Source organism: Camelus dromedarius, chromosome 14 (assembly GCF_036321535.1).
Source record: "Camelus dromedarius isolate mCamDro1 chromosome 14, mCamDro1.pat, whole genome shotgun sequence".
In the NCBI taxonomy this organism is placed as follows: domain Eukaryota; kingdom Metazoa; phylum Chordata; class Mammalia; order Artiodactyla; family Camelidae; genus Camelus; species Camelus dromedarius.
In genome coordinates, this window is record NC_087449.1 from 43067692 (window position 1) to 43093118 (window position 25427).

Here is a 25427-nt window from a genome sequence, read left to right on the forward strand (position 1 = left end):
TCCCAAATCTGTAGAAAAAGACAGAACAAGAAAAGAGGCATGTTCACCTGTTAGATCAAAACACTACATATGTAGGATTTCTCCAAACTGCCCAAGAGTGGCTAGGAATTTCAAAGGAGTCTTGTCTCCTTTAAACTGATGTTCAAAGATTCTGAAGGCAGCACGACAGAATAAAAAGAATGGAGGTTTGGGGAGTGAAAAAGACCTGAAATTCAGTCATGGCTTTGTCATGGCTTACTAGCTTGTGATCTTAAGCTAAGCTTCTATAGTCTGTTTGTAACACATTCTTCACTACTATTTAACGTTGTATTGACAATATAAGCCCACACAACAAGAGAAAACAATCTGTGGCATAAGAATTTGAAAAGAAGAGGTAAAACTATATTTTCAGAATATATGTAAGTACAGTTGTAAAGTCTAAGAGTATCAACAATACAACAAAATTAAACAATGAAGTAATCCACTAAGGGAGCAGAACATAAAACTAACATATAAAAATCAAGAGTAAATATTCATTTATAATAGCAACACAAAAAGTACAATTTTAGGAATCAACTAACAATAAACATACAAAATCTTTATGAATAAAACTTTAAAACACTTCTGAAAGACACAAAAACAGACTTGAATAAATGGAAAGACGTTCCTAAAGATATGTATGTATGTATATGGGTGCATATACACACATGTGAATAAGTAAAGTGACCCAAATTAAAATACCAACATTTTTCCTCTATTACTAATAAAGCTGATTCAAATGTTCACCTGGAAAAATAAATGTACAATCATAGCTACGAAAACTCCTAGAAAAGAAAAAAAAAAGGAATAGGGGAGATTAACTTCACCAGATAGTAAAACAAACCATAAACCCTCTAGAATTAAAAATAGTATGGTATGGCTAGTGAAAAGAAAGATTAGTGAAACAGAATAGAAAATTCAGAAATAAGAGGGGGAGGATACAGCTCAGTGGTAGAGCACATGCTTAGCACATGCAAGGTCCTGGGTTCAATCCCTAGTACCTCCATTAAATGAATGAATGAATGAATGAATACATTAGTAAATCTAATTACCCTCCCAAAAAAGAAAAAGAAAATCCAGAAATAGACTTGAATACATAAGACATTTTGTATATGATAAAGATGGACTCTCAAATCACTGTGGTAAATAAAGATGGACTTATCAAATAAAAGTTATTGGGAAAACTAGACAGAACTTTAGAGAAAGATGAACTTGTATTCATCCTCACATCATACCTTGGAATAAACTTAAATTGTTAAATATTCAAGTGTAAAAAAATGAAACCAAAAGATATATGCACCTCAATGTTCATAGCAGCACTATTTACAACAACCAAGACACAGAAGCAACCTAAATGTCCATTGACAGATGAATGGATAAAGAATATGTATATAAAACTGAATCAATTTGCTGTACACCAGAAATTAACACAACATTGTAAATTGACTATACTTCAATAAAAAAAAAATCTTCAATGAAACAGTGATGCCTCTGACTTCAAGCTATATTACAAAGCTATAATAATCAAAATGGTATGCTGGTGGCACAAAAACAGACATATATGTCAATGGAACAGAATAAAGAGCCCAAAATATAAATCCACATGGATAAAGATGATGTGGTATACATATACACAATGGAATATTACTCAGCCATAAATCAGCAAGGAATCTTGTCACCCTTGTGATGACATGGATAGACCCAGAGTGTGTCATGCTAAGTGAAATAAGTCAGACAGAGAAAGACAAATACTGTATGATTTCACTTATATGTGAAATCTAAAAAACAAAACAAATGAACAAACAAAACTAAATGAAAACAGACTCATAAATTCAGAGAACAAACAGGTGATTGTCAGAGAGGAAAAGGATAAGAGGCTTGGTGAAATAGGTGAAGAGAATTAAGAGGTGCAAACTGTCAGTTATAAAATAAATAAGTCATGGGGATGTAATACACAGCATAAGAAATATAGTTAATAATACTGTAATAACTTCGAATGGGGACAGACGGTACTGGCCTTATCATGATAATTTTGTAATGTATTTAAATGTTGAGTCACTATGCTGCACACCTGAAACTAACATCATAATTGATTTTCAACTATACTTCAATCAAAAAAAGAATGACAAAATCTACTGTGTAAAAATTAAAAAAAAATTTTTTTACATGGCCGAAAACACCATAAGCAAAGTCAAAAGACAAAGGACCAATTGTGAAAAAGTATTTCTAACACATCACATATAAAGAACTAATTCCCCGCATGTAAAACTCTTTTAAGTTGAAAGAAAAAAAAGACTAAACTCTTGACAGAAAATGGCAAAAGACATGAACCAACAGTTTATAAATAAATGTCTCTTAAATGTATAAAAACACACTCAACTTCACTCAGAGAAGAAACAAAAAAAAATTAAAACCACATTTTGTTGGTGAGGCTACAGGGGAAACAGGTGCTCTCATACATTGCTGGTGGGACTCCTCAGGGAGGGGTACTTGGCCACATGGAACAGAACCACACAGCCATTTGTCCTTTGATGCAACAATTCCACTCTAGGAACTTATTTGAAGCTATACTTCCAATAATATGGGGGAAATACACAAAGTTATTCACGGTGGTGTTATTTCTAAAAGCAACCAGAATTGGTGGTTTTGGAAAAAACCAGAATGAGAGTCTGGGGGAATAAACTATGGTTCATCCTCACAACAAATGTATAGTTTAAAAAAAGCGGAAGACCTCTATGGATTAAGTGATTTCCAGGACATATTAAGTGAAAAAGTAAAGTGCAAAAGATTATATAATGTACTTTTTTGTGTAAGGAAGAATGAAAAATGGTATGTTTTCTTTGGAAAAAAAAGTAGAAATAATAAACCAGAAACCCATAACCTGTGGGGGTGAATGAGAACAGGATGGAAGATGCTGTACACCAGAAATTGACACAACACTGTAAACTGACTATACTTCAATTAAAAAAAAAAAAAAAAAAAAAAAAGAACAAGATGGAAGAGACAGGGAAGACAGTGTATCCTTATTCACTCTTCTATACCCTAAGTATAACTTTTTGAAAAGTTTTGACTTTTGAGATATGTTAATGTTTTACATATTTAAAAATAAAACTTAAGAAAAATAAAATTCTGAGGTTGAATACAAATAGAAAGAAAGGAATCTAATTATAAATGAAATCACAGGAAAAAAAATTCAGGTAACTTTGAACACAGTATATAGTAGGTCATAGTCTAAGGACAAAAAGAAATCTAAAGAAATCTTGAATTTTATTTAGTAGGCTTGTTATTGGTAGAAATAGTGTAATTCCAAAGCGACCTTATTTTATTGTAAGACAAAGCAAATAATACCTTAAGGTTGTTGGAAACTAGGGTTCTCCCTATAGGAAAAGGAAGCTATGAACAGGGAACGGAGGAAGAATTCTATGATTTGAGTTGGAATTGGATTATCAGTCTGAACACGATATAAAAAACTTTCAAAGATTTCCTAGCCCTCTCCACTGAAAGGACCTAGAAGCAATGAAACCCCAGGAGTACATCTAGTATCTGGATTCTAATTTTTAAATGCAACCCCTCACTAAAAATGGGGCTCTTTGGAGAAATAGGTGATTTCAGGCACGGTACAGGGGAATTACACGATAAGCCTGGAATATCTTGCTGTGTCGGAAAATAAGAGATCACTCATATAACTGACAGGGACAGGTCATGTCAAAGATACCAGGAGACAGCTTAAAGGTGCTCCCGCTGACCACATTTGGGAAAACGTTTGCATATAAAAAGAACAATGATAATATTGAATATGGGGGTTCATTATGATACTCTTCTACACATTCATAAAGAGAAAACAGTTAGTAATTGGTGAATCCAGGTGAAAAGTATGATGGTATTTACCATGCCATTCCTTTTACTTTTCTGTAAGTTTAAAAATTTTCAAAAAAAAAAAGGCAGAAAGTTAGGAAAGAAAACCAAAGAAAACAATGAGATTATACTATGGTATGGAAAAGGTAGTTGGATAAACCAAGGTGGCGATGTGGGGATACAGCAATGCGGACATGCTACAGGTGGGAACGTGAGCAGGTGCAGCCGTTCTGGAGCTCAAGTTCACTGCTACTTGGTTAAATGAAGTACAGGCATATATATACCAACACCAGCCATTCTACTCCCTGAAGTACATCCGTATCTGTAGGAGGTAATAACGCTTCACCAAAGATTTCCAGCTCTGCACCTACTAGGCACATGGTAGGATTACATTACTCCACCCTGTTGAAAGTCTGGTGTGATCATGAGAAACTTGCTTTGACTAATGACATGTAAATGTCATTACCTGCAGCAGTAACTATGAAAGCATATAAAGGATGAAGTTCCCATCAACTTGAAAGAGTGAGTGACTGTGACGAGTTAAGTATCCCTGCTAATCTGGGTTGAATACGTAGTACGAGTGAAAAACGACTCTAAGCTGTGTTTTTAAAAAATGGACAAACAACCTCTAGCTTACAGGATGGCTGTGATAACTCTTTAAGATAATGCAGGTAAAGTTCCCTGTACACTGACTGATACATTATGTGTTCAGTAAATGTTGATATTTTCCCTTGCCCTTCATCTCCCTTTATTCTGCCAGCTTGGCAGATCTCTCCTCACCTGGATCTTTTGGAAGAAATGTGCAATATCTTGATCTGGCTGATTTCCAGAGGCCAGCATCCGACTTCTGTTTTCCATGAATTGCTGTAGCTTATCAGAGAGATGTTCAAACATCTCTGCCTGGGGCAGAAGCTTCTTTAGGGAGCTCTCCTTTTCTTGCTGTTGCAGACAGAGCTGTTGGAAGCGCTGGCTCACCTCCGCCAGTTTGCCCTGCAGCACTGCAGCTGTGGTGCCGTCTGCCGTCTCCATGAATCGGGTCACCATCTCACGGGTGGCCTCCAAGCTGCTCTTTTGCCGAGCAATGTCCTGCTTCAATTTCTGCCATCAAGAACGTATCTGTCAGCACCTGGCTCATTCCAGGATATCTGACCCACAATCTAATAAAACTTCTAATGACTACATGCTCACCTCCTCAGGGAGGTTTGGAGGATTTCAAATGAGCCTTCAGAATTCCATCTATGCCCTCAGTTCTCCACCCCACGCCACCAATGACTGCTATCACCACTTTTCCTCAAGCTTACCAATGGTTTGGAAATTGAGTAGACACACTTTTACATGGATAAGTCATCTTTAAGTCTTATTAGAAGATTCACGGAAACAAATTCTTCTCCTGATACCTTTTCAGAATGCTGTCATCATGGAATGTGGCAAATATACCCTCTATGCTAACTCTTAGGGCACAGGTCTCACCATGTTAGTGGCCAGGGCTTCTTGGATGACTCCTGATGACAGCGATGCCACCTGTTCCTCTTCCAGGTTATTTTCAACTTCCTTGATGGACTGCAACAAGCTGTCTAGGCTTTCCTGGACACTCTGAGATTGGGCAATTGCCTTCTGCAGCAGAGCAGAGCGCTCAGCCAGGCTACTGGAGAGGCTTTGGAAATGGCTGAGTATGGAATCTGGAAAATCAAGGCACGAGAAGAGAGGATGGAGACTATTTTTGTGTCGCACTTTCAAAAAGGACATATTGAATTGCACATGTTAGTCATAATAACAACAGACATCAAGACAAACAAAGAATAAGCTTAAAATACATCACTATTTGAACCAAATTCAATAAGCATAATTTATTTAGCATCTACTAAGTGTCAGAAATTATGCTCAATGCTGAGGACTAAAGATAATTACAATAAAGTCCCCACCTTCTACAAACCTTAAAACTCTAAAAAGAGCAGAGGTAGAGGAAGGCACATCACAACTGACCATGAAAATAAAACCATAACTCCTATATGGGTACTCGGAGTACTATACTAGAGAAGTCCGAAGGAAGAAGGTTGATTTCTTATCTTTTACTTCTTCTTGGGGGTGAGGATGATGGTGAGGACTTTACAAAGGAAGTAACTTCCCAGTTATAACTTGAAGCATGAGCAAGAGTCCAGTATGCATGGTAAGCCCTCAAAAAATGCTAGCAGCTAAGCAACAGGAAAAACTTTAGGGATAAGTAATGAGGAAGTGACTAGTTTACTCGGGAAAGAGAAGAAGTCGGGAGTGGCCAGAAGGCAGAACGCCTGGGGAAAAAGGTTGAAGCCAGACCGTGAAGGCCTTCCATGGTGCAAGAATACAGTTCATTAGAGGGTGAGCTACTTGTGCTTATATCCTCAGCCCCTACCCTAGCAGCACCACACATACGTGTACAACACAATGTGATGTATCACAGAGCAGAGGTACATACTAGGAATTAGGGGCGCACTCCTGCTATTGCTACTTCATACCTGTTGTTTCTTGAACATGCTTGCGGTCTGGGGCTGGCTCCCCTTCAATTTCCATGAGGTCATGAGCTACTTTTTGGAGCTTTTCTACAGGTACTTGGTGCTCAGCCAATTCCTCCTGCAACTGCTGCTTGTCCATGAAAAAGGACAAAAGGAAAATCAGCGTGTGTAATCAAAGCTGGTTCTAGGCAAATCAACTATGTATACTTCAATAAAAAATTTTTTCAGACATTTAAAAAAAAAAAGCTGGTTTTAGGAATCAAGAGCTACTGAGCAGCTTTATAGAATACTTCTGTTTATCCATAGCCACAGACATTAGATTAAAGTGTTTAGGAATAAGATCTCATCCAAGGCATCCCAACCACTGCCTTTAACCCATGCAAGCATCTGCTTTGCTTTGAGGGCACTCTAAGCCATGCAGCCTGTGTCCTGCTGGCTCACCTTTGTCGTCGCAAACTGCTGTTGCAGGACCCCAGGGTCAGAGGCAATGGTGTCTGAGAGGAGCTTTTCCACGTCAGCCTCACAAGCCTTCATCCAGGCCTGCAGGCTGTCAGCGCTGCTCTGGAACTGCTGGTACCGGCCTAGCAGCATGTTGAGGTGAGAGCCCAGTCGCGTACACTGTGCCAGAGAAAGCAGGGAAAGCAGGCTTAAGCAGGTCGGGCCACAGGCAGCAGCTTCCCAGGCATGGTACAAAGAGGCCTGGCATTGTTACAGGGAACTGACAGCAGCTACGGTTTAGGGTAGTGCGGGCCTCCATGGACAGATGGGTAGCAACCATCTTCTACAAGTGGGGTCCTAATGGTTTGATCCATAGTATTCACCCCAACTTTATTATATACCCAGGAAGACTTAGTGAGTTGTATGACAAGCCACCAAAAAAATACACATTAGGTTGCAGGTGAAGGTGGGGACTGAGGAATAAAACATGTTCCTTTTTGGGGGTGAAAGATTTTGGCAAAAAGCACAAGATAGGTAAGAAGAACTGACTGAATTCTACATCTTGGGAGCTAAAGGGAGTTCTCTGACAGGAAGGAAGATTAGGATTACCCTAGATGCTGTGTCCAGGAATAAAGGCTGTGTACTTGGTTCAGTTTCCCTTGTGCTCTGTCTCTTGGGAGCCCATGCCTGCTGGTCAGGATACAGGGAGGCAAGCACCTCCACTTTCACCACGGGAGTGAGACATACTCTGGGATATTGCTCGGATCAAGCATAACCCCATAGGCCTCCACATTGGCATTTCTGTGGAGCTCATAAAGACATGAGGCCCTTGGTCAGTATGCAAATTGACTTGCTCACTGCATCCTGAGGTTCTTACTGTAAGCCCCCGAAACCACCCACAGCTGCGTGAGGACTGCTGTGACCGTTTCACTCGGGCCTGCCAGGAACCCCTCCGGTACCTTTGAATGGAGAGCGGTGTATCTTTCTGTTGCATCCTTCAGCTTGTCTTTCACTAAGGTTCCAGTTGCTGACGATTCTTTGCCTTCCTCAAGGCTATTTTCTGTGTCCAAGACTTTTTGCCCTGAGATAGTTACAAATCTTAAGTCTCCTTTGTGAGAAATCACATCCTCCGAGAAGCTCCCCTGCCGCCTCAGCAGGGCGGGAAGGGCTTCGGGGCTGCTGCCTCCCTTATGCATGTTCTCCAGCTCTTTCTCAGACCGGTCTAGCCAGTTTTCAAACTCGCGATGATCCTGCAGAAACTTCTGCAGCTCATCCCGCAGCGTCTGCACCCGCTTCAGTTCCGCCTCTGACCGGGCCAGGGAAGCCGCATACTGCTCCTTCAGCTCTCCCAGCTTCTCTCGCAGCACCTGTTGCTCCTCGGCTGTGAGATTGTGGCCATGCTGGTCCAGGAAGGCCTGAGCTGACTGGGTGGCCAGGATGAAGTTTTGCTGCTGAGACAGCAATTCTTGGTGATGGGCCTGGCAAAAAAAAAAAAAAAAAAAAGAAAAAAAAATCCCCCCAAACAAAGGACAATCAGTAGGGATACCACAATAACGTGGTGATATCACAGCTAGAAGTAGAGAGAGAGCTCAGCAGGCCACTTTTCCAGCTGCTCAGACATGACCAATATCTCTCACTGCAAGCATTGTGCCACATGCTAACCCCAGATGAATTGACACATCTAGGATTTTACAATTTTCAAAGAGATTTTACATGTGTTATCTTATCTGATTTGTGGCACTATCTACAGCATAGGCAGACAATATAATTCCCATGTCAAAGATGGAATAAGTGAATACCAAAAAGATGTTAAATGTCTTGACTGAGGTCATGCAGGTAGTTAAGGGACGCATTATGACCAGAACCTGACCCTCTTCACTGAACTACCCGAGGTCCAAGAGAAGGTACAAATGGCCAATTAAAATTACCCACGTTAATGGAAGGAGAGAGTAAGCCGGGTTAAGTCATACATACGACAACACAAAAACTGCAAATACCTAGCTATGAAATATGTCACTTACACCTCCAAAAAGGCTCTCCCTACTAGGAAAGATCTTGGAAAATTAACTTGTTAAATAAACAATTTGTACATTAGTGAGAGTAAACTGCATTTCTGGATAGTGTAGGTAATCTGTACTGTTATTTGTATGTGCTATATCTAAACACTTACACATAGACCTTTTTTTCTATTACAATGGAATATAAGTTCTTTTAGGACTGCTGTTGCTTTGTTTCTAAAAATGTTCTTCCTGAGTCCAACAGAAGACAGTGGGAGCTCACCAGGTTCTTGATTATCTATAATGTTTATGCAACTCCCTAGAGAAGGACAAAGGCAACCTGACAGTTTCAGCTTCCGATGTCATCTCAGGAAAGCTGGGGTGACAAATATATCTGGCCCAAAGAGACAGTGAGGGGCAGTACTACCGCCAGTACTACCCAGATGTCCCCATTCTCATCCATCCACACGTAAGGCAGTTTCCTTCCTAGAATGGAGCTGCCAGCAAGCAGTATCAGGAAGCTCCTTGTGACAGAGGAACCATGTCTGCTCTGTGCTAAGACTGCCATGGCTTTAGGGTACACACTACAGTGGGTCTTCCAACTGTAGGAGCAGCATGCAAGAGGCAGAAATCCTATTAACACAAAATAAGGCACACAGGCTGTTCAACAGAAGCATTCTAGCTGAACCAGTTTTCTTTGCTGTAACAGTGTCACTACTAACATAGGTGATCCATGTGTTTTCTAAGTTCCCTAAACACATAGCAGTCTTTTAATCATGCAATACAATATGCCTGCATATGCCAGTTAATGTGTTGGAGATGGTGTATCTGGTTGGTTCACTGGTTTATCTCCAATGCCTGTCATATAGCAGGCACTCAATTTTTTGAATGAATAAATGAGTGGAGATAAATAAGAAATGGTTTCTTGAGGGCAGCTTTCAAAGAGTCAAGCTGGGATACAGCATTTTAGAAAGATCACTTAGTAGTGTGGGAAGAGACTGGAGGGTAAGAGCCAAGAGGCAAGGAGACCAGTAGAAGCTGCTATAATAACACTAGTGAAAGCTGACAGCAGTCTAAACTGCAATAATATCTTAATGGAGATAAAAACTGTGGATGACATTAAAAGAGATATAAGCATGAGATTTGATGACTGATTCGATATGGGAGAGTGAGGGAGGGAAAGCGATCTAGGATGATTTTAGTCCAGGCAAGTAAGTGGGAATATAGGACAGAGAATATGTTTGATGCGGAGAGGTATTACGGAAAACAGAAGTTCCATTTTTCAGGTTGAGGTGCTTGTGGTTTTACGTTGCAATTAGGTAGATGGATTTATATACTAGTCTGAAGCTCAGGACAGGCATTTAGGCTGAAGACAAATATATACATGGTAATCACTAGTACAAGTGGTAAGTGAAGTGTTGTGGGTAAGATTACCCAAGTAAAGTAAATAATGAAAGATGAGAAGAGGTCTAGGTTACAACCTAGAAGCACCTCATTATTTCAAAAGCTGGTCACAGGAAAGGGAGGAGGATTATCAATGCAGAGAAGTGTTATGGAAACAAGGAGGGGACTATTTTAAGAGTTTCAAGGTTGCTGAGAAAGCGAAGTCAGGAACTAGAAGTGCTCGCTGGCTTTAGGGGCAAAGAGGTTACAGTGACTTGCCCAGGGCAGCAGAGATTCCCCCAGCACAGTAAGAACAAGCTAACATGCTCACCTTCATCTTCTCACATTGCTTGTCCAGCTTCTCTGGGGCTTGGTTCATCCCTGTGTGACCATCAGTGGTGTCCAGGGCTCCTTCCTCCAGGTTCGCTCCTGAGAGTTGCTCCATCTGTCCACCCGATGATCCCACTGAAGCCACCCAATCCAAGAGAGCATCGATCTTACTCCTGTTCTCTGCCAGTTCCTTTGCTGTTTTACTCTGAAAGCCACAAGCAAGTTCTAGTGAGAAAGCTTAGATACTCAGCTATACAACCAACGGTTAAGTAAAGGGGGAGGTTTTTAGGCTAAAGAAAAAAGAGAAGCTCTAAGGCTAGGTATAAACAGTCTTTGCACCCACAAAGAAAAATAAGCATCTTATAAATCTGTGGAAAACTAGTAAGACTATTTCTAGATTTTGTCTCTGTCTTACTGCCTTAAAAAAAGGTGGAGGGAGGGAGTGTGGGAAATTCCAGGGATTCAAAAGGGCTTTATTAAGAGATGGTTTAGTCCTGGCACCCCTCAAGCTTCACGGAATCCTTTCTAGGCACACAGATGATACACTGGGTTGGTAGGGTAAGAAACAGCAGTCACACTCAATTACCTGGCTGCTCTTCCCAAGGGAAACGCAGACTACTCTCATCCTTTTCTCTGACAAACAGAGCACTGAATTCTGAAACCTGCCTCTCAAAGTCTTTTCTCTCATTCTCAAAGTATTTTAATTAATAAAATAGGTTATGCCAAATGATAAATTCATTTATTTCAGAAGTCACCTTTAGGAAACTTAATTCTCTTTTCCACGTTCTCTACTTCCTCATTAGTGTCTGAGGTATTTTCCTCTAGGACCCTTGGATCACCAGTCTAGATTTACGTTAGAAATACACTTTTTTTTTTTTTTTGCGTTTTCCTCTCTAGGAAAATGATGACGACGATGATGATAATTTGAATATGAACTTCCTACCAACTATTCCTGAATGAAAGCTCTTCAGGATGCTTCTTATAAAGACAAATACTGACTCACAGAGCAGCTCCTGAATTAGCCCTTTTTTGTGGTTCTGCGTTCTCTGTGAGGCAGCTTCCCTTCATTACCTTTTATTTGTGTAGATACTAAAATTTTCTTTTTTGAAAAAATACCAAGTACAGCAGTCTGGTTACCTTTTCAGTCTCCTGATGCAAGGCTGAGGTCACTACTTCCTCCAGCTCCTTCTGGGCCACCCTCGTCCTTTCCTGGAGAGCTTCATACTGTCCCTTGGCCTGATGAAGTTTTTCCCGGAGAGCTGTCAACTCATGGGGGCTCAGCTTGGTCTGGTTCTCTTCCAGAAACCCTTCAGTGTCTTTGACAACACTGGCAAATGAGGCGGCATGATTCTGAATGTCGTCCTGTAAATCCTGAACACATGAAAATAGGATAGCAGAGGTTTCAACTTTAGCACTTCTAAGACCTCCCAACAGCATGGAGATGGAATGGCTTGGATGACATATTTGCAATCGACATATGTCCCTGATATAATTTGCTTAAGGTTTAGGCTTAAACCAATGCAGATAATAAATAAATTATAAAATATTTTTAATTAAGAAATTTTCAATATTTAATTTTCTAAGAAAAATTTAAATATAAATTCCTAAACAAATATTTGGTGAAGACAAAAAAGGAGACTGCCCATAAACATGATTTTTATTTTGCAATGAGTTATCCTCAGAGACATCATTCTTCTACGAACAAGAGTTGACAAAAGGATTCTAGCTGAGTCGAGGCTTGGTTGGTTCTTTATGAATCTCTTGGTTATTACTCTGTAGCCCTAAGGTAGCCTACAAGGCCCAGCATGGTACAGGTCCTGCCTACCCTCTAGGCTCACCAGTCACTAACCCTCCTTTTGTTCTTCGAAGTCCCACCGAACCAGCTTTCCCTCAGCTCTTGAGTATGTTGTACTGGATCTCATTCCCACTCCAAGCCTGATGCTCAGACCTATCCCTGGCATATTCTCATCCTCCTTCCACCCCTTCATGCCTTAACCCCCACATAGCCTTCATCTCTCAGTCTAAGTGACACTTCTTTAAGATAATCTTTTCTGAAATCCAAGTCAAGATTGGGCCTCTCTGTTGCATGTTCTCCTATAACTTCTCCTTGATAGATATAGCAGTGATTAAATTATATGTTCACTTTTGTGATTATCTGTGTGATGTCTACCTCTTCCACTACCCTGTAAACTTCATGAGAACAGGGATGTTTACTATTATGTTGCCAGCACTAAGCACTGCGCCTGGCACATAGCAAGCCTTTATAAATACTTGTTGAAGGAATTAAAAAAAAAAAAAAAGTTAAAACATACTCACCTTCAATTCACTTTGGTTCTTCTGCAAAGCAGAGAGATCCTGCTGGGTGGCTCGACCTTGGTGGCCCACCAATGCTCTTTCTGCCTGCCCTACCCAGCTGCAAAGATCCTCGAGCTTCTGGTGACAGGTATTTTGTTGTTTCTGCAGGGTCTAATTAAAATGCAGAGGGGCCAAGAGACAATTAGTGATTCTCATTTTATAAATACAAGCTAACTCCCTGAAATGTAGAACAGGTAGGTTATATCTCAAGGAATGGAAAAGTTGGTGAGAGACTAGAACAGGAAAAGGCATAGAAATCATATTCAGAAAGCTCCCCTCATCTAGACAGTCTGTTGATCTGGGTCTATGGTCTGGATTATAATCAGGGGTAATTTCGGGTGAGAATGCTCCCAGGTTTGGTTTGAAAGCTCCTTAGCCGGACTGCTGTCATTATTCTTGGAAGTGGAGAACAGAGAGCCCAGATGCTGGAAATCTATAGATGATAAAGGGGATAACAGTAAGTTAGTGGTTCTGATCAATTCTACCAGAACTGGGAGATACACTACATATTAAGCCATTATATGGAAAATTAGAAGGACTGGATTAGGAGGAAAAATCAAGAAACTGGATAATTTATAAGCTAACTGAGCTTCTTAATAATTGAACTGACTCTATATAAATCAAATGTTTCACAAATGCAGACACCCATTAAATGGAATGATGACATGCCAGGCATGAGGGGCTCGGCTATTTTGAGAAGAAAGGAACTGCCCAAGAATAGCAACGGGCTCAGCCTTTCGGGTGTCTGCTCCAACATCCAAGAGAAGAGTCAGGCCCAAGGGGAGGAGGGAATACACTTCTGTGCCTGATCCTGTCTCCAGATCTCTCAGCCACATGACACTGAAGCACCTGATTGAGCAATTGAGCATGATGTGTTCTCCTGACCATCCTTCTAGAACCAATTTCCACCAGTTTCTACCTTCTGATGGTGTTTCAGTCACCTGCACTTACAAACAGGTGCCCACATTGGCCCTCTCTCCCCCTCTTTAGGACAAATAGAAAGGCTCTGGAAGAGAACTCCTAAGAGCTCTTCAGCTGTAAAACGGGATCTTCATGGGTTAGGATGGGTGCAGACTGAATCTGAAAAAAGCAAAGCAAACAAGTTAACACACAGACATACACATGCATTCAGGGCAAATATAGAGAGAAGCAGAGCATTTCCGACAATAACAAGGTTAATAAACATTGTGGAATTAATTACACGATTGGAGAGAAGGTTCACATGCAATTCTATCACCTTCTGCAGCTCAGGGGCCTATCCTGGATCTGGGTTGTGTCTTAAGGTGGCTCAGATCAATACTATTTCATTAATTATCCATAAGCTATACCAGGTTATGTAAATTCCCCAAGTGAGGACACTGCAAATTTCCAGATTTGGAAGGTAATCTAAAGCATTTCATTAGTATTTTACTTCAATTTCAATTACAGCTGAAACAACTAGGCAGTAATAAGGGACATACAGACCTGACTAATCTCATTTCCTTTAAGCCTGACTCAAAGGTTCAATTCTACTTTGTACAATATTTAATAAAGGAGACCCTTAGGCAGTTTTGCTGGTGATAATGACAATTCTAGCATCATCTTGCTGAATTCCAACTTATTCAAATAGCAGAAATGGCATAAGCCCCCTTCTTGGTATTCTAAGATTATGACGTTACTGTTAATGCAATTATGTTGAGTTTTGCAAGAAGAGGGTTGTGATAGAAGGTGGTAGGATGGTTAGTCATCCCCTCCACCCCAAAAATGTATCAACAGTGCTTTGACACACATTTTTTTCATAATTTTCCCATAACTGAAGAAGCACAGGGCACTATAGTGTGAAGAAAGGTGCTAGAAAACAATTTCAAATATACTACAAAATTAGCATAATTATGATAAAAAATATTTTTGTCAGCTGTTTGAAGGTGGCCAAGGAATTTTACTGTTAATCATTTGAAAAGCCCCAGAATAAAATTGATTTCAGAACCATTCTTCTCAAGAGTTCAGAGTACCTAAATGTTCCTAACAGCCCTCAAAAGAATGCTGAGAGAGTTGGAGAAATAAGGGCTAGAGATAAAATTTTCATTTGAAAGTCAGAGACAATGAGACACAGTGACAGTAGAGTCTCACTGAGGAGAAAACACCTGCACGTGCACACGCACAGAAAGACACATATTCTCTCACATACACAAAACCAGAAACCAGAAACCAGAAACCAGAAAAACAGCCAGAACAGCTGCCTCCTGGACCAGAACCAATCAAAACTGGTAAAAGCAGACCCCTGGAATCATGATAGAGTCTGGCCAGAAAACCCAAAGACAGAGGACATCTCAGAGACCAACTGAGCCCAGCTGCTGGTTCAGTCTGACCTTGACCCGGGCTGCCTGCTCCATTTGTTGAAGACGGCCCTGCAAGGCATCCCTCTGGGCTGCAGTCTGCTCCACAAGGTCCTGGAAGGACCTCTGCAGTTCATTCAGAAGCCTTAGCATCTGTCGGTTCTGCTGAGGGGACAAGTCCTGGGCGTGCTCAGAGATAAAGAACTGAATGTCAAAGGCAAGTGCATCCAGCTGAGACTTCCTCTCAACCATGGACTGTTTCAAATCCTAAGGTAAGGGGGAAAAGAAAGAAAGAAAAAGAAAAGAAACTTCTAATTCTCTATAGAAGCAGAAGCTGTTGGTTCCAGTCAAAGAAACAACATAATCAAACAGAGGTTAATTTCCTGTGTTTTTATAATTGACACCGATAATTTCTGGGGCCAAACCAGCACTGGAAGTCTCTCTCACTTCTGGTCTCTCCAAACTGCTCACCTATAACAGTTAGGTTTCCTTGACTAGACTTTGATTTCTAAATGCATTAAGCTTTCAATTCTTTATGTTAACAGAATTACAGATACCTGTGGAAATTTTTTTTTAAGTTTTGAAAAGTATAACATGAATTTCTGGTCTTAGATATATCTGTCTACTTGCATTAGGTTCAATTATCTATTTGTATTTGTCTAGCAGTGAGTTACTGGTAGGTCAGAAGTGAGGAAATATTCAATTTATTTGTGGTTCAATAAAATTCAACCTTTAGAGTAGATATATGTTGTTTATACAGTTTTTTTTGTTTATACATTTTAAAACTGTAAAGGGTTACAGCCAGACTTTCTTATGTAATAGTTGTATTGCTCCTTTAAAGCAGAAAAAGCTGCCTGAACACTAAAATGTATCTGTTTTTAGACAATGAAAAAGCATGCAATTTCCCCACAAACACTTAGTGATCATGAGTTATGTTATACTGGATGCAATAAGAACAAGTAAGATATCTACACATCTATCACTTTGAAACTGAGAGTAGTCAGCCATCCTGCAAAGCAGGCTGGGTGGGCTTCCTGGATATTTATCATGAGACTGTGCCTCCTCCATCTGTGAACACATGGATTTGGGAAGCAATCACTAGGAAATGAGGTGGCACTTTCTGTAACAGGATTCGTCCAAGTTATAACTAGGGGAAGACACCAATGCACAAGATGCTCTGTGTTTTTACACTTCATGCAATGTCACAGGGCTTTTTCTCATCCTTGCTTCTTTTAATGTTCTGTCAGTAAACAGACCAAGTCTGCTACTCATTCCTCCAATGATATATTTGGATAAAAGAGTATGAAAGAAGAAGGCAGGCCAACTCTTGGAAGATAAAGAGGGATGTGGCTGCATACAAGAAGCCTGACCACAGACGACAAGGTCTGCTTCTCCTAAGACTGGGGAAAAGGAAGAGGGTAGAATTGGGGGGGAATGTCTCTAGTCCTGCTCCAACTTCAGAAAGAATTCACGGAGAGCAATATCTATAGCAGAGGGTGGATAAACCAATGTATTATCTGATATTATCTTAAGTATAACCAGAAGAAACCACAGTGTTGGAGGGAGAAAATCTTCAGCTCATACGTATCTCAGAATCTTTAACCTTATATGTCACTGACATATAAAAAGAATCAATTAATTTGGAACTTAACAAGAAGAGAAGAAAAGCATCTCTCTAGATCAGGGGATGGTAATCTACAGTCCCCACCCCCCTGTGAAATGTTTGCCACCTGTTTTTGTAAATAAAGTTTTATTGTAACATGTCCACAACCATTCATTTACGTACTGTCTATGGCTGCTTTTGTGTTTCACCAGCAGGGGTAAATGGTTGCCACAGAAATGGGCCACTTATATATGACCTACAAAGCCTAAAATAGTTAACTATCTGGCCCTTTACAGAAAATCTTGTCAAGCCATACATTAGATCGTTGAACAAAAATTCTCCTGAAATTGGTGTGTGTGCACAGGATTATATCTTGGGCAAAACAGAAACAAGGGATGGATCCTAGATGCTCAGTTATAAAGAGGACATGGAAGTTGATAATCATAGTCATTCTGCAGACTCTCTGAGAATAGCTGAAAGGATGAACAGTCATAATCACTGAAGCCCCAACGGTATGATAACGCAAAAAACTAAGCATCGCTGACTTTGTCTCTGAAATGGAGAGACTTTCTAAGAAAGATAAATACAGACACTGGTTTGCCTACCAGGAAAATAAAAATGATATAACTCAAGAGGACAAGTAAAACATGCTTGAGACTGGAGGGTGTGCTTACCTCACACTGCTGGAGATTGTGGTTCAGGCTGTCAGCATCCGTTTCATTGTCATAGTCCTCGCTGTTCAGGAGAAGGTGGGTATTGCCAACCCAGGCTCTCAGATCTTGAAGTTTGCTTTCTAGCTGTTCATACTGATTTAACACTCTAGTCTAAGAAATAAATGACAAATTAGATGATAAAACTCTCCAAGTCTGCCCAGACTTTGTGAGCCTTTGTGAATAAAAACAAGATGCTACCTTTTTTACTTCCACAGCATTCTGGAGATGGAGCAGCCTGGAATTCCAGGAGTCACTCACAGAGCTGAGGGACTTTTGAAGATTCTTGGCATCTTTCTCTAGAGCCTTCAACAGTTGAGCTGGGACTTCTTGAGGCTGGCTAATGATAATCTGATTCACACACTCCAATTCCCGACTCACCAACGTGGACAGATCCTTTAGCTCCCCATCTAATACCTAAGGGCATAAAGTAGAATTACCTCCAAGATCAAAACTAGAAATCTTGCTATCTAGGAATAAGCTGTGAACATATTTTTCTGTCACTTCATGCCACACAGGCTCTACAGCTTATAAAGTGTTTTTACATACGTACATTCATCAGTTTATTGGGTTCTCACAATGAATAACTCTTGAGGTAGGCACAGTATACATTATTATCCTGGATTTCCAGGAGTGATGAGTCAGTGCTTAAAACTGTGATTTTTTTCACCTGTTGCTGCCTGGCAGGTAAGTAATAGAGCCCAGACTCGGACTCAGGTTTCCTGACTCAGTGCAGTGCTCCTTCCACTACAACCTGCTGCCGCTCCAAGAGTGTCATTATGCTTTAGAGAGTGGTATGCAATATGAGTCAATCAAAGGACAACTCTTTCACTTCAAAGTCCAAAAGAGCAGAACCCAAGAACATAAAAACATCCCAAACCAGTCTTCCCACTCAGCTACTCTACAACATTCTGATCCTCAGTAGAGAAGCCAGAAGGAAGCTGTGGAAAAGCTTGGTAGTTCTTCTGGGCATCACCCGCACCTGCCCCCAGCCACCCTGCCCCAGGCCATACTCTGGATACTGAGAGAATGGGCAAACCTCTGCAATCCGTGTCCTCCTCCAATCCTGTGCCAACTCAGCCTCCAGTTTCAGTCAAAGAACTACTCTCCTCCCTCTCATGACTAAGTCTACATCTTCCCATGTTCTCAGGGAACTCATTCCATCAGCCATCACTTTCTCTCTCCTCTAACTTCAAGTTCTCCCTCTCAGCCCCCAAAATCCACTCAAAACACTCCTCTTTCAGTCATTCTCTTCCCTGCACTACCAAGCTTCTGGAAAAGAATGACCTACATTAATTGCCCCCACCTTCCAACCTCTCATTTATATTTAATGTAACCAAGTTTACATCCCACACTCCACTGCAACTGTTCTTATCAAGGTCACCAGTGACTTTCAGGCACTAAACCCCCCTTTCAGTCTTCACTGTGCTCAGTCTCCCTACTATGTTTAACACTGCCGACTGCTCCTCTCTTGAGTCAATTCTGCTTTGGTTTCTATGAGACCAGTACTCCCTGGTGCTCTTCACAGAGCTCCAGTTACACTTTTTCAATCTATTTTTTGTCCATTAAATGGTAGTGTTTTTGAACATGTTTTTCTTCCTGAATAGTCTCCATTTCCTCCAAGCAGATGGGCCCAGAGGAAGCCTCTGGAAACCTACCTTGGCCTGACACCACAGGTCCTGTAGCTCTGCCAGGTTTAGCTCTACAGGTTGAATCTGTTTGGTCCTCATTTCAATGTCTCGTAAAACAGACAGATAGGATACCAACTTCTCATCATGTTCTAGACAGAGTTGCCGGTTAAATACATTCTGTGGAGCCAAAAAGAAAACTCACTCAAATATGACATTCTCCTTTTAAGTCTGCTGTTTAAAGCAGGAAGGGTCTTCTTGATAGACAAATAGAAATTTTTGCTACATATGAGGGATGAAATATAACATGTTACTTTGTCTAAGGTGTCTCAAATCAATAGACAAAAAAGTGACTTTATTAACTTCCTCAGGGAGCAGAAGCCCATAATTTGCAATCTGTAAGCACCATTTTAGCAAAACTTCCAAAAGCTATTCTGACTTCAGGTACCATAGACCTAGTATTTCAAATTAGCTTCAACGTTTCTAACTTAAAACCCTTGCAAATTTCAGAAAGACATTCAGCATCATTGCCTAATTTTCCAACAACTGTGCTCCAAGCAGATAATGATAAACTAAGTTATATCTTAAAGAATAATCCAGTGTCCTGAAGTGTATGTACCCATACAACCATACACAGGGAAACTCAGTATCAAGAGTTTTACCATTAAACTATTATAACCAGTACACACACACACATCCCCCTGCGGAACTTACTTTAGTTGCTCTGGAGGGTTCTGGGTTTACACTGTCATTTCCCTTTCCCCCGGGTGCAGTGACGAAGGGGGTCTGCTCACTGCCAGGGCTCTCTCTGAGCCTTTCCTGTAGTGTCTTCTCATCCATCTTCACTGCAGGGCAGGCTATGAGAGGTACCGTCTCTTCTTCACTGCTCTCTGGAATAGTGGGACTAATGGTGGCAGCCTGTTGCCCTGTACTCTCTTTTCGAGAAACATCTTTTAACAGTTTCTCTGGAAGAAGGGACACTGAGACTCTGGGAACTCCCTGAGCCACTATGCCTTCAAAGGACACTGCTTCTCTACATGTGACTATAGGGTTTGACATTTTTAGAAATTTCTCTCCAGTTACTTCCTCAGTTGTTACTATTTCCGATTCAAGAATTTTGCAACGTTCATGATCACTTTTGTTGTCCTGGCGATGAAGGCCCTTTCTGTCTGAGAATTCCAGGTAAGTGACTTCTTTGGAGTCTACTCTAATTTCTTCCAATTTAACAGCTCTTGTTGAGTCAAAAGGTACTTCTTGGTGTGATTTTTCTTTATATTCATTAGATGAGGAAGTCAGATCTTTGGTTTCCCTAGTCTTAAAAGTAACACAAGAATCTTGATAATAATTGGTCTCCTGTCTGGTGGTTCCTTGGAAAGACTTGTCTGCAGTGAAAATTTGGGATGTGTCTGCAATTTGGGCTTTTCCAACTGATTCCTGGTAGTGCAATCCTTCAGGTCTTGGGGTCAAAGAAGAGGGTATTTCATTCTGGGCTCCACTAGTAATTTCTTGAGATAAATTTTCTTCTGGGTTTAAAGTCAAGCAGAAGCTTAAATTTTTGGCTTCTTCACTGACTTGATTAGAATCTTGATTTCTTACAGGAATTCCTCTGAGGGTCGTTTGGGAAGAAGAGTCTTCAGCTTCACAAACAATAGAAAATCCCAGCTCTCTATCAGCTGCTTTGCCTTTTTCACTTTCTGTTATTGCCATAGGCTGACTCTTCATGCTGGAGTCACGGTCATCGCTAATGGCAGTTTCCTGATTCAACTTTTCTTCTGAAAGACCTGCTGGTTTGCATGTTTCAACACTTTCTTCTGCAGCCGTCTCCCTCGTCCGCCTCTTACTTTTCTCCCTGGTATGCGCTGGCTTCTGCGTAACCCGCTGACTCAGCAATCTGCCGGAAGTTTTATAGTTTGGTGCTTGTCCTTCTGAAGTAGTTTCTCCTTGGTTTTCCCTTATTTCTTTATAATCTAAGCCTGATATAGACTCTTTCATGTGAGAAATAATTTCTATTTGTGTCACCTCTTTGGGTTTAAAATCACAAATTTCTGACTGAGGGTGTGTCATTGAATCTTGGCCCAGTGATTTACCATTACGATCACCAGGAATTCTGATACTGCCAGATTCTTTAGCATCTGGAGATCTCTTCTCATCTTGAGTCTTGCATTCCAATTTCTTTAATGAAATTTCCCTGCTCTTTTCTGGCTGTTCCCCATTAGAAACGCTCACTTTAACCTTTTCTTGGGCAGACTGATTTTCAATTTGAAATAATTTCTCACTTTCTGCTTTACCACAACTCATTTCGGCTGTCTGATTACAAGCAATTAACATTTCCTTTCTTAGAAATTCCTTCTGTAGTTCACATACTTCAATTCCATCTTGCTTTTCAATTGGAGCCTGGTGATCACTGCCCTCTAAGATATCGATTTGGATCATAGTTGCCATTTCAGGGCTGATAAATTTTTTCTCGATAGCTTCCTTTAAAGTCACTCTCTGATCATTAAATATGTCAATAATTCCTCCATCTAACATCTGATGGGATGCAATAATTCTGACCATGTCTTCGTCTACTAATTTCTGTTCTAAAGCTGATGCCAGCGTCAGTCTTTTTCCCGTGGCCGTGTCTATAATTCCCCCAGTGTTTGCCTGAGCTTCCAGAACTCTCAGTGTAGCTGCAAAGTCTACTTTTCCAAGCTTAATTGCTTGAGACAATGTAAGTACTCTGTCACTTGCTCCATCTTTAATGTCTGAGAAGGGAATTACTTCTAGATATCTCTGTCCAGATTCAATATCAATCTTACATTTTTTTACTAGTTCTGAATAGGGAACAATTCTATAATTCTCAGGATCTATAATCCCATTCATCATTCCTGAAGACAATACTGCTCTGTTAGTTAATAGTCCTTCTTTCTCAGCTTCTGCCAAGGTCAATCTCTGGCCAGAAATGAGATCTACGAAGCTTCCAGTCAAGGTCTGGATTTCTTGGATTTCTCTTTTCAAATCCTGAGTAACAAGATCTAATTTTATGGCTTCAGGGAGGGAAAGAGTTTCCTTTGTTTCAGGATGAGAGAACTGATGGAGGCTTAAGCTCTCAACTTTTTTGAGTTGCTTGGCTAAATCTTCATCAATGATGCCATGTTTAAAGGCATTATTGACAGAAAGTCTCATCCCAGATATATGGTGAATGATACCTCCATCTACCACCTGCTTAGTCAACAACTGAATGGCCTCCTCTCTCTCCAAAAGTCCTCTGTCAATGGACTGCACAACTGTTAAAGGGGCTTTGCTCTCAGGGTCCATAATTCCAGTTGTTTCCATTTGTAAGCGAATTAATCTCTCCCTAATCGTTTCTTCAGCATCTCTGCCCTTGGAAGCTTTCTCCAGATTTATAAGCTCTGTCTGGTCAGCACTGTCCACCAAGCCAAGATTTGAGGCCAAAGTTACTGAAATCTTTTTGCCTCGTTTCAGGTCAACGATTCCACCAGTTACCACCTGCCCCTCTAAAATTCTGGTGGCTGTTTGTGGGTCAAGAAGTCCAACTGCAACTGCTTCCTTCACAGAGCACAGTGTGTGGGTGCGGGGGTCTAAGACTCCACTTATAGCTTTGTCTGCCATGAGGACATTATGTAATAATTTCTCATCCATCAGACCTTCATCAATGACTTCTTCAGTTGTCAAAGACTCACAGGTCTGAGAGTCAAAGAACCCCCGAAACATGTTCAGCTTTCCCATAAGTTTCACAGCAGTGTGACTGGTCACGAGGCCTTGGGCTATTGCTTCATTTAGTAAGAGCTTTTGACCTGTCTGCTCATGAAAGATACCACCATCTAGTAATTGTGTGGATAATATATTTAAGGTGGCTTCTTCAAGCAATTCTAAAGGATGACTGCATGACAGGGAAGTTTCACGACCACTGTCTTCCTCATCTGTCTTTCCTAACATCACCATACGACCACCTGCCCTGCTGTGCCCTTCTGGACTTTGTTTATGATCATCCCTACCCAAAGATGTCTTATTTAAGGCCTTCTTTTTGCCCAGAGAATGAATATTCTTATCCTTTTCAGACGTTTGCTCCGATTCTAAAACTAGAGTTCTCTCTACCTGAAATTGTGACTTTTTGCTCTGGGGTTTTATGAGAGGTCTTCCAGTTTCACTCAGAGTATATTCAGTTTCAAGTGTGCTTGCTTGTTCTTTCTGACACATAAAGGAAGTCTTTCTCAGAGTCTGCCATTCTTCCTTTGCTGATTCAACAGAAGGATCTTTGTCTTCCACCAAAGTCACATCTTCTGCTTCCTCAGGAGGTACCATAAGGAGAACGCCTCTGCTGGCGTTTTCCCTGGTAGACACTTCTATTTGGTCTTGCTTTTTGCTACCTGACAGCTGCCTTGTAAACTCTGAATTGACTTTACCTATAACCTTCAAAGTATTAACATTTGGAATTCCCACTTTTTGTTTTCCTACAAACAGGTCCTCTTCGGGGTTCTCTGCAGAACCTTCTGTTTCTACAGTGGTCTTTTTGCCTTTTGCTTCTGTGCAATTTGCCTGATCGGGATCTTCTTTGTTCTGAGAAGAGAACTGGAACTCAGGTGGCCTCACAGTCAGCCCATCACAGAAAGCTTCTGTGATTTTCACATTCACTGATTCTTGTAATTCCTCAGGAGTTTCTAGTCTCTGATGTCCAATTTCAAACATTTCTGGAGGACCTGCTTGACATTCACCTCCTGCTGTCAGTGCATCTATCAGCTCGTTGTCCAGCAGGAGCAGCCTCTGTCCATTGCGCACATTAACATAGCTGTGAGTCATCAGCTGAAACAGCAGCTTCTCGTTAGGGCTTGCTACGCCCTCAGTTTGGCCCTGGCTGCACAGCAGACCGGCCACTCCAGGATTCATGCTCAATTTGCTTCGTTCTAGAGAGTCTGCTAACTGCATGTGGGGCATCACATCAGGTATGCAAATTGATTTCAAGTTATTGGCAAGATCTTTGTCCAATATACCATTCTCTATTGCTTTCTTCCAGGACCAAATCTCTGTGGTTGCTGGTAGAAATAGGGCTTTAATATGTTGTCGGCCACTAAGGATTTTATGAGCTAGTTCAGTAGACACAATACCTTGTTCCAGGGCATCTGTAATTGGGAGAATCTCTCCAGATTCAGGCCACAGTAACCCCATGAATGACCAAAGGGACTCCAGAATTATAAGGGCAATCTTAGCAGCTACTAGATCATTGCTCACTGCTTCGTCTATTGTCAGCCTATGCCCAGTGACAGTGTCTATGATGCCTCCTGTCTGAAGCTGCCTTATGAGTAGAGCACAGGCCATATCTTGGTCAATCAAATTGTGTCTTACAGCCTCTTGCACTGTTAGTCTGTGTCCTGTTCTTGGATCTACTATGCCACCAGCAAAAAGCTGAGCTTCCAGCATCCGGACAGTGACCTGCCTATCTATTAGCCCTTCTTGAACTGCACGGAAAATGCTAACCTTCCGGCCTGATTTCAAGCTCACCATTCCACCAGCCAATTGCTTGACAGGCAGCAATTTCAACCCTGAATCCTGGTGGACAATGCATCTCTGCATCAGATCCAGCAAACTGATTTTCTCAGCTGTGTTTGGGTCTATCAAATTCTTGGATGACCGCAGGTGAGACTCTAACACTGAGTGAAGCCATGAAGAAATGAGGCCTTGGTGAAAAGCCTCCCCTAGGTTAATACAGTTGTCATGAGGGGGGAGACTGAAACCTCCAGTTGCCAGGTGAGCTTCTAAGATTTTCAGTCCAACTTTCTCACTGATTATTTTCTTTTCAATTGCTTCCACCACAGAAAGAGAGCCTCTGCCCTCAGTAAGCCTGCTGATTAAGGACAGGGCATCCTGTAGCTCCCGGAGCTGCTGGTACATCTGGGGATTAATGAGGTTTCTGGCTAGGCCCTCCTCCAAAGACAGCTTTTCACTGGTCTCAGGAGCAATGAGGCCAGACATGATAACCTGGGATTCCAGGAGCACAAGGCCCGTGTCTTGGTCAATGAGGCCCTTTTGCATGGCTCTGAAGATGGGAAATATCTCCACTGTGCCTAGGTCAATCACCCCAGCAACTGCTCTGCAGCCCTACAAGAGAAAACGAAAGAGAAGACTGAATCAGAGAAGCATAACTGTTGAAAGGAGTCATTCAAAGAACTACAATATATCAAATTCTGACCACAAGAAAAACCCAGCCTGGGATGAGCCCCAGTGTGTAGGAAACATTCTGAAGCCTGGCAGTGTTAATGCTAAAAAAGAACTTTTCTAAACGCAGAATGTTTAACATGGCTATCAGTT

General features: G+C 41.1%; 1 protein-coding gene across 20 annotated transcripts in view; it reads right to left on the reverse strand.

The window, feature by feature from the left end:
* The window catches only part of MACF1 (microtubule actin crosslinking factor 1), a 313971-nt gene that overhangs the window by 95079 nt on the left and 193465 nt on the right, over positions 1–25427 (reverse strand). For 12 of the 20 annotated variants that reach the window (XM_064493716.1, XM_064493728.1, XM_064493720.1 and 9 more), the window contains 13 exons: positions 19836–25217; positions 19152–19301; positions 17695–17910; positions 17458–17607; positions 15214–15447; positions 12827–12976; positions 11648–11881; positions 10512–10715; positions 7760–8278; positions 6804–6980; positions 6366–6489; positions 5344–5552; positions 4654–4971 (listed from right to left, as the gene is read on the reverse strand). In XM_064493716.1, the coding sequence (XP_064349786.1) occupies positions 4654–4971; positions 5344–5552; positions 6366–6489; positions 6804–6980; positions 7760–8278; positions 10512–10715; positions 11648–11881; positions 12827–12976; positions 15214–15447; positions 17458–17607; positions 17695–17910; positions 19152–19301; positions 19836–25217 (8067 nt within the window). The remainder of the gene's footprint in view (positions 1–4653; positions 4972–5343; positions 5553–6365; positions 6490–6803; positions 6981–7759; positions 8279–10511; positions 10716–11647; positions 11882–12826; positions 12977–15213; positions 15448–17457; positions 17608–17694; positions 17911–19151; positions 19302–19835; positions 25218–25427) is intronic. The other 8 variants (XM_064493724.1, XM_064493722.1, XM_064493729.1 and 5 more) reach the window with 1 other exon arrangement.